The sequence below is a fragment of the Palaemon carinicauda genome, chromosome 3 (assembly GCF_036898095.1).
Source record: "Palaemon carinicauda isolate YSFRI2023 chromosome 3, ASM3689809v2, whole genome shotgun sequence".
NCBI lineage: Eukaryota > Metazoa > Arthropoda > Malacostraca > Decapoda > Palaemonidae > Palaemon > Palaemon carinicauda.
Window position 1 is genome coordinate 73306108 of NC_090727.1, and position 10000 is coordinate 73316107.

Sequence of the window (10000 nt, forward strand, 5' to 3'; positions counted from 1 at the left end):
ATGATTCTTTCCTACAATTTGCAAAATAAAGAAAAAAAAAAAAACATCAAAATAAAATGTATCATTGAACCTGACAAGACTTAAGGATATGCTCATTCCTATGATTTGCAAAAACAATTATTATAAGATGTAGCTTTGAATGAAGTATATACCCCAAGCGTTACCAACTTTCACAACTACATAGGCGTTCGCACAAAAAACATACGCTGCGATCTCAAATTAATTATCATATGAAATCATAATCCTTCTTGCTAGATTCCACTACTACAATTTCATTCATGGCGTTAAGTCTCAGTGAGAAACCTCAAGTCGAGCTGAGTTAATAGGATTTGCCTGTCAGCCTTGAGAACAGCTCACACTTTCTTCACCTTGATTGCCAATTATGCTTGGGGGATGACTGAGGGATGCTGTGGCAGATATAAGCATGACAGGACAAGAGAGGAGAATCTTAATGATGCTGAATGATGATGGATGTTGGTCATGTTTATAATGATTGAAGGGTAAGGTATGGAACCTGGAAGCAGTGATCAGAGAAGATATAATCGATTTCCTGGACGAATAATGTAACTGTAGTCTAAAAAAATCTTTCTTTGAAAAAAATGTTTCTCAGAAAAAAAAACACTTTTCTGGAAAAACCAAATCTTTCTCAGAAAAACAAAGCCATCTTTCTCAGAAAAAAACCCTTTACAGGAAAAACTAGATCTTACTTAAAGAAAACAAAACCTTTTCTGGAAAAACCCAATCTTTCTCAGAAAAAAAAACCCTTTCCTGGAAAAACCAAATCTTTCTCAGAAAAAATAAACTTATCCTGGAAAAAAAAAATCTTTCTCATAAAAACCAAACCTTTCCCAGAAATACAAAATCTTTCTCAGAAAAACAAAACCTTTTTAGAAAAAGAAAACCTTTCCAAGAAAAACAAAATCTTTCTCATAAAAACAAAACCTTTTAAGAAAAACAAAACATTTCTCAGAAAAACAAAATCTTTCCCAGCAAAGCAAAACCTTTCCCAGAAAAATAAAACAAAATCTTTTTCATAAAAACAAAACCTTTCCCAGAAAAACAAAACCTGTCGCATAAAAACAAAACCTTTCCCAGCAAAACAAAATCTTTACCCGAAAAAAAATCCTTTCCCAGAAAAACAAAACATTTCCCAGAAAAACAAAACCTTTCCCAGAAAAACAAAACCTTTCCCAGCAAAACAAAATCTTTCCCAGAAAAACAAAACCTTTCTCAGAAAAACAAAACCTTTCCAAGAAAAACAAAATCTTTCGCATAAAAACAAAACCTTTCCCAGAAAAACAAAACCTTTCCCAGTTAAACAAAATCTTTCCCAGAAAAACAAAACCTTTCCCCGAAAAAACAAAACAAAACCTTTCCCACCAAAACAAAATCTTTCTCAGAAAAACAAAATCTTTCCAAGGAAAACAACCTTTCCCAAAAACACAAAATTTTTCTCATAAAGCAGAACCTTTTTAGAAAAACGAAATCTTTCTCATAAAAACAAAACCTTTCCCAAAAAAACAAAACCTTTCCCAGAAAAACAAAACCTTTCCCAGAAAAACAAAACATTCCCCGGAAAAACAAAACCTGTCGCATAAAAACAAAATCTTTCTCATAAAAACAAAACCTATCCCAGAAAAACAAAACAAAACCTTTCATACCATAACAAAATCTTTCTCAGAAAAACAAAATCTCTCCAAGAAAAACAACTTTTCCCAGAAAAACAAAATTTTTCTCATAAAACAAAACCTTTTTAGAAAAACGAAATCTTTCTCAGAAAAACAAAATCATTCTCAGAAAAACAAAACAAAATCTATTTCATAAAAACAAAACCTTTCCCAGAAAAACAAAACATTTCCCAGCAAAACAAAATCATTCTCAGAAAAAACAAAAACTCCCCCAGAAACACAAAATCTTTCCCAGAAAGACAAAACCTTTCCCAGAAAAACGAAACATTTCCAAGAAAAACAAAACCTTTGCCATAAAAACAAAACCTTTCCCCGAAAAACAAAACAAAACCTTTCCCACCAAAACAAAATCTTTCTCAGAAAACAAAATCTTTCCAAGAAAAATAACCTTTCCCAGAAAAACAAAAAAAATCTATTTCATAAAAACAAAACCTTTCCCAGCAAAACAAAACCTTTAGCATAAAAACAAAACCTTTCCCAGAAAAACAAAATCTTTCTCAGAAAAACAAAATCTTTCTCAGAAAAACAAAATCTTTCTCAGAAAAAAATAGAACGAGCTTAAGACGCGAGGAATGCCCGGGCCATATTTCATGTGTTGGCCTTTTTTATGAAATATGATCAGGTCTACCGAAAGGGGATAACAAGGCAGTCAGATTTAGGCTCTCTCTTCACCCCCACACGTTGCTCTATTTTCCCATATAAATTTCCATACTATAATGAACCCCATATAATGGACTGAGGAAAGTTTCCCTATTAGAGAGAGAGAGAGAGAGAGAGAGAGAGAGAGAGAGAGAGAGAGAGAGAGAGAGAGAGAGAGAGAGAGAGAGAGATCAGATACTCGTAAATCGTGAAAGGTAGGAAAATATAAAGGAAATATAACAACAATATTTGTATATATAATGTCAGCGGGAGATGTGAAATGGAATAAGTAAGAGTGTTGGACAAGAAAAACCCGAAGGCTTTAATACTTTGGTGGAATAAACTAACTATACACACACACAATATATATATATATATATATATATATATATATATATATATATATATATATATATATATATATATATATATATATATGTGTGTGTGTGTGTGTGTATAAAAAATATATATTTAAATATATATTCCTAAAATATTTTGTTAAAAGTTTATGGATATTTTGGGTGATTGAGAAATTTTCTTTATGATCGGTAATTACCTTACCTGGAGAAACATTCCTTGGAATGGGTAATTATCTCCGTAGTTTACTTTAGAATTTCTTTTAATTTGTTTCTTTCAATTTGTTTATTCTAATGTAATTCTGGTTTGTTCAATTAATGTTTGAGGCTTTATTTTTCCTATTCACTTTAAATAAAATTGTGCTAATTAACTGACCTCAGCCTTCGTTGTGCAAACCAAAGTAAATAGGAGTTGAAGATAACTACTAACTACCTAATTTTCTGAATATTCCGAGCCAAACAACTCTACGAAGTAACCTCGAAGTCACTGTTGGAAGGGAAAACCAGTCCAACACCAACCGTCAAGGAGTGATTACTCTCCTTCACCTCACCTTACCTTGGGATATTTCATCGATTTATATTTGTCGTCGTAGTGCTGGACATTTTATTTAAGAATCTACGACGATGGGACTCATTGTGTTTAGTGCTACGAATACCATGAAGAACTAAATTAACTCTACACCTCGTCTGATGAATGTGGAGGCGACCAGCAGCAAAGGCTATGGAATTATCATACCCATGCTCTTTTTCATCCTGTGAAGTCATTATAAGGTGGGTCATTGTATTGATTGGCACAATAGTAGTGGCATTTCTTGGTGACTTTTATCATCCTCAAGTCAAAAAATAAATAAAGCCTTGAACTCAGTAATTGAAAATCGCTCTTGAAACTAGGTTTGTTTATAGGCTACTCTAATTAAAATTATCAATTGTCGACCTTAAATTGCTTGTTAATTGAAATTCGGCCTTTTAACGTATATTCCTAAGTGATGCCCTCATCGCATATATTTCATTTGTTAATTAGGTCAAAATATTGAAATGGTTGGCTTTTGATTTGCAATTCTGGGAATTAATATTGAATTTATATTAGTTTTGGAGGTGAATTAAACTTTTTGATTTACCTTTATATATTGTGAACAATTTTAGTGTAGTCAAAAATTCTATTCATATTTTCATTTAAACAATTCTATACAAATTCTGGTTTTCAATTTGAATTGGGTGGTTAAAGATTTACCTATCTTTTAGGTCTGGCTCAAGGTGGAGTGGAAAGCTTGGGACAGGAGTACATCTGCCAATGCTTCTAGGTTTGCTTTACCAGAAGCAATCGCTACTCCAAGTGAACTAGCATCAACTGACAACCAACTGTATATAATAAATTTGTCAAGATTATTTAAAATCTACAGATGTTAGTTTCTGTATTACAAATAAATATTTTGTTATAACACGGTCGTTTGTCCTAAGTCATTTTTTCTGCTCATGGTGACCGTGACAGGATTGAGGATGTTGGTTGTTAAGAGTTGCTACTGGTTCGCTTCCAAGCTAGTCAGACGAGGTGTAATTTATCATTTATATTTCCTTGGTTAAATTTTAAGATTACGTATATTTCCATTGCCGTTTTGACTTTATTAGGCTTTATATTCTTACTGAAACTGGTACCAAGATGACTGAGTTATTGATTAAATCACGAAAATATGTTAGAAAGTCCGTTACTGAAATTTACAATAAGAAGGATCAGTTTTCATCATATAGTGATATTGAACGTTCTACACTGAAACTGAGGCTTGAAGAGCATTTCACGAAATTATCTGACTTAGATTCTAAAATACAAAATTCAAAGTTTTCTACTGAATGTGATGAAGCTGCTTTGTTAGTTGAGCTTGATGCATGTGAACAGTACAAAACTAAAATTCAAGAGAGCATCTCTACTTTACAAAATTTACCTCAGGTTTGGCATCTGCCTATAGATAATAAGTCACATCAGTCCTTGTTAAAGAGTCCTCATGCTCCTTTACCAACCTTCAATAGTACTGAAGGCGAAGATCTTGGGAAGTTTTTTGTAGAATTTGAACAAACTCTTTCAAAGTTTAAGTTCCCAGAATATGATAAGTTATTGTTGTTAAAACAGCAGGTAAAGGGAAGAGCTCTTACATTAATTAACACTTTGGATGTTCAAAGTCAGAGTTATGCTGATGCAAAAGCTTTGCTAGAGAAGGCTTTAGGCTCAAGAGAAGTTCAAATTTTTAATACCATAAAGCAAGTATCTTCAATAAAACTTTCAGATGATGATGATCCTTTTGAATATATTGGGAAAGTAAGCAATTTAGTAGCAAGCGTTAAGACCTTAAATATTGATGTTGACATGTTTCTTCAGTTCTTCTTCTGGAATGGCTTAAATGAGAAATTCAAGTGTCATATGACTGCCATAACTAACAAAATTAGGCCATCTCTTGTAGAGATTAGGGATAATTTCTTTGATGCTAGTGAGAGATATTTACAAGGTAAAAAATGTAAGAAAGTAGAGAAACATAAGTCTGACACTACTAGCTTTGCTGCCAAGGTTTCTTTTGACTCTAAAGTAGGTAAATGCAGCATTTGTAGTAGATTAGGCAAAGATCCAAGTCATTTTTTGAGTAAATGTCCTAACTTTGTTTCTAGCAAAGATAAAAGAACAAAATTGGAGGAACTGGGTGCTTGCTCAAAGTGTGGCTATCCAAGTCATATATTATCAGAATGCAGATTCAGATTTAATTCCAAATGTAAAAACTGCAAGGGCTGGCATATGTCATTTTTGTGTCCCGATGAAAAAGGTGCTACCAGTATTAAAGAAAATCCAAATTCCGAAAAGAAAAAATGTAAAGCCAGTAACAGTACAGATAGAGTTAGAAACTCTGAGAGTGGTAATGGAGATGTTGTTGGTAGTTCAAGCAGTAGTGTTGCTGCTATAACTGAAGTTTTAAATTGTGAGGTTGAGGGATATACAATTTTGCCAACTTTTAATATTTCAATTAAAGGTACCAATTTCAGGGTCCTTAAAGACACTGGATGTCAAGCAAATTACATTGAAGAAAATTTGGCTCAAGATTTAAATTTGAAAGTTGTAAATAATGGAGTTTCTTTAACCATTAATGGTATTAATTCCTCTAAGAGTTATAAGACTAAACAAGTTGAAATTGAGTTGCCAATTGGTAGCAATAGTTACAGTATATGCATTTTGTCTTCCCTCAATTGATGTTTCATTGCAGTTACCTGGGTTAAATGAAGTAGTCAGTGGGTTTGTTTCAAAGAGATACAAGCTAGCAGATCAGGGATTGTTAAATTCTACAGATAGGATAGACAATATTAAATTTATATTAGGATCAGAGTCCTTGCATTGTATCCCTGAAAAGGATATAGTATTTGGAAAATCCAATGACTCCATTTATTCTGATACATGCTTGGGTATATTATTAAAGGGAGACATAAATAAATTAAAGAGCAATTTAAGATTCTTGAAGCCTTGTTCTTCCATGAAGTCAAATGTGCAACATATGTTAAAAGCTGTAAATGTACTTCCAACAAGGACGAAAGAGAACGTTTCAGTAGAATCTTCATCTTTAAATGACCTGGAGACTTCTAATACATATGAGTTGTTTGATGATGATGGTCAGATAATAGAATCTGAGTTGAATAGGGCTACAAATGAATGCTTAGAACTCTCTTGTAAATATTATGTTGGGGAAGACAGAGGTCAATATCATGAAGATAATGTAGAACTGAATGACAGGCTTATAGAGTATGCTTTAGAAGAAACCCATAGGACTGCTGATGGAAGATTGTGTATGCCACTGTTATGGAACCCGAAAGTTAGTCATCTACTAGGCCGCAACTACAATTTAGCCAAATCAGTGTTGAAAACCCTTACATCTAAATTAGAAAAAGTACCTGATAAGTTAGCCTTGGTAAATGACACCTTTAAGACTCAGGAGACATTAGGCATTATAGAAAGAATTGATAATATTGAGGATTTTATGGAGACTCATCCTGAACATAGTTTCATGCCTTTCATGGGGGTCTTTAAACCAGAGAGGGATACCACTAAATGCCGTGTAGTCTTTCTTTCTAATTTGTATGAAAAAAGTTCTAAATCCCCAACTGCAGTTAGTCACAACATGGCAATATTTCCTGGGCCTTCATTAAACCAAAAGTTAGCCTCCGCTCTCCTCCAGTTAAGATTTGGTAAGTTTTTATTATGCTTTGATCTTGAAAAGGCATTCAATCAAATTGCTTTGCCAGAAAAGGATCAAAATAGGCTACTGTTTCTTTGGTATAGAAATATTGAGAAAGCAGATTATTCATTAGTAGGGTATAAATGTTCTAGGTTAAGTTTCGGATTGAGGTGTAGTCCCACAATTCTCATGTTGGCCCTCTTTAAAATTTTGATATTGGATGAAGCGCCGGACTCCAAAATTAACAGGATGAAGTCTCTTGTATATCAACTAATGTATATGGACAATGGGGCATACATTACAGATGAGGAAGCTGATCTTAAGTGGGCATATTCTGTGCTTCCTGATATATTCATACCTTATAGATTTAATTTGCAACAGTTTGCAACAAATTGTTCATCTCTACAAGAGAATATTGATGATTATTTTGATAAAGTGACTTCTGACCCTATTAAACTGCTAGGTCTTCAGTGGCATCGTTCCACTGATAAGATTTCTACCAAGGCAATCATTTTAGATATTTCAGCAAACACTAAGAGACTTATTTTGAAGTCTATTGCTAGTCATTTTGATGTATACAATTTTAATGCTCCCCTTCTGAACAGAGCAAAGCTATTTTTGCACGATTTGCAAGTTCAAAGAAATTTGGGATGGGATGATACCTTGACAGACTCTCAAGTGAGGGAGTGGCGTTGTATTGCCAGGCAGGCAAACTCTGCTCCACCAGTTATGTTGGACAGAAATGTTGGAAATAGGGAGGATTTATATGATCTTGTAGGATTTGCCGACAGTAGTAAGGTCATGTTTGGTTGCGTCATTTACCTTCTTAACTTGAATACAAATGTTGTTTCTTTCGTAATGTCAAAATCGAAGATTGTCAACAAACAATTGGAGTCAAAATCCAATCCGTCTCTTGAGCTTCAAGCATTGTCTTTGGGTACAGAGTGCTTAATTGATTTATATCAAGATATTGCTGGAGATCGGTGCATTGAAGCTATAAAGATTAATAAATTGCGAATGTACTCTTTAAGTCTGGTTACGGTTAGCTGGGTCAACTCGTATGTACATAAGTTGGATAAAATGCAGAAACGCTCAGTGTTTGTTCTTAATAGACTAGAACATATTGCTAACTTGTGTGAGGCACATCAGGTGGAGTTTTCTTTTGTTTCGGGTGTACAGAACCCAGCAGACTGTGTAACTAGACCTGTTTCTCATAATCAGTTAACCAAGACTAATTTTATCACGGGACCAGATTTTTTGACTGATGTATTAGATAACACTATTAGTAGAGATATTCTTACAGTACTGGTTCCAGACCCAGATTATTCTGAAAGGGTAGAAAAGTTTGCAGGATATGTTGAAATTCAAGGCACTGATCATTCTCAATTAATTCCTCCTGAAAAAGTATCTAGTTTTGGTAAACTGGTTAATATTAATGTTTTAGTGTTAAAGTTTGTGAATTGTCTGAAAACCTCCTTAGTTCGCAAACATCCAGACAAGTATTCTCATTTGTTTCTTTACTCTGCTGATTTTAACTATTACAGGGAGGCATATCATAGAGTAATTCTGTTGGAACAGAGAAGTCAGTTTCCTGAGATTTTTGAGTACTTTAATTCTGGTTCAAAGAAATTAAGTGACATTCCACCTTTGGTTTCTCAGTTAAATGTATATCAAGATAACAAAGGGTTGCTGAGAGTAAAAAGTAAGTGTGACAGAATTAAGAAAATTAGAAAATACAGGGAGTATGGTTTTCCCCTGCTGATGTCAAAGTGTAGCCCATTAGTTCCTTTGTTAATTAGGCACACACATCTTCGCTTACATCATGCAGGATGTTATTCTGTTATACAAGAAATTAGGAAAACTGTTTGGATTCCCCATATATTTTCTTTAGTAAAGAAGTATATAAGGGCCTGTATTGGATGCAAAAGGTTCAGGGAAAGACCTATTAAATTAAACCAAAGTTCTTATCGTGAGGTTAGAATTGATCCACCAAATGTCCCATTCCGTAATATTTACATTGATCATATGGGACCCTTTTATGTTAAGGTGAACAATTCCAAAGAAAAGTTATGGATCCTTGTAATTAGTTGCATGTGGTCAAGAGCGGTAAATCTAAAGCTGTGTGATAGTCTCTCGGTTGAGGATTTGCTAAGAGCCTTGCAGCTCCACATTTATCAATTTGGAATGCCTGAGTATATTGTCTCTGATTTGGGAACTCAAATGACTGCTGGATCCAATATTATAGAGACCTTTCTTTCTGATTTTGAAACTAAAGATTTTCTGAGAAGGCATAATATGAATGAGATCAAATTTGACCACTATTATAAGGGTAATAGTGAACTTGGGGGATTAGTTGAAATCTGCGTTAAGCTGTCTAAAAGACTGATACAAGGAGCTATTGGTAAAAACATTTTACCATACAAGGATTTTGAGTTTATTGTATCCAAAACGGTACACCTTATTAATCGCAGGCCTATAGCCTTTAAAGACTCACTGAGGGAATATTCTCTGGAGGAATTGCCTGAAGTCATAACTCCAGAGAAGTTGTTATATGGCCGTGATCTTGTAACATTGAATATCATTCCACAGTTGCAAGGTACTACTACAGATCCGGATTGGTCAGTTGATCCAGTGGATTTGATAAGGAACTCCTATGAAAAACTTGTTAGAGTACAATCTAAGCTGATAGACATCTATAATAATGAATTTTTAAACCATCTTGTATATCAAGCAACAAGTAAAAAGGATAGGTATAAACCTGTACCACATAAGCAGTTAAAGGTAGGAGATCTAGTTCTTGTCAAGGAAAATATGACCAAAGCCATTGATTACCCCATAGGAATTGTTAAAGAACTGACCAAGAATATTTACGATGAAGTTACTGGGGCTAAATTAATGCTAGGTAAAAGTCGAAGATTTGTCAAGCGTCATGTGACAAGCCTGATTCCTTTAATGTCAAGTGACCACTGACAGCATGGCTAAAACTTAAGAAAATTCTTTCACTGTTTCACAGGAAGACATTTAATCTGTATATATTATCAGTTAAGTTTATTTTGTTTTAAATTTATTTTCCATTGACTTTTCAGGTGAAAATTCAATCCCTCCCCTCGGAGTG

At 33.9% G+C, this 10000-nt stretch overlaps 1 protein-coding gene across 1 annotated transcript in view; it reads right to left on the bottom strand.

The window, feature by feature from the left end:
• Positions 1 to 3254, bottom strand: part of LOC137638859 (uncharacterized) — a 36894-nt gene extending 33640 nt beyond the window's left edge. Inside the window, exons 1-2 of the mRNA XM_068371271.1 lie at positions 3235 to 3254; positions 369 to 514 (exon numbers count right to left, since the gene is read on the bottom strand). Of these exons, the coding sequence (XP_068227372.1) occupies positions 369 to 514; positions 3235 to 3254 (166 nt within the window). The remainder of the gene's footprint in view (positions 1 to 368; positions 515 to 3234) is intronic.
• Positions 3255 to 10000: the final 6746 nt, after the last annotated feature.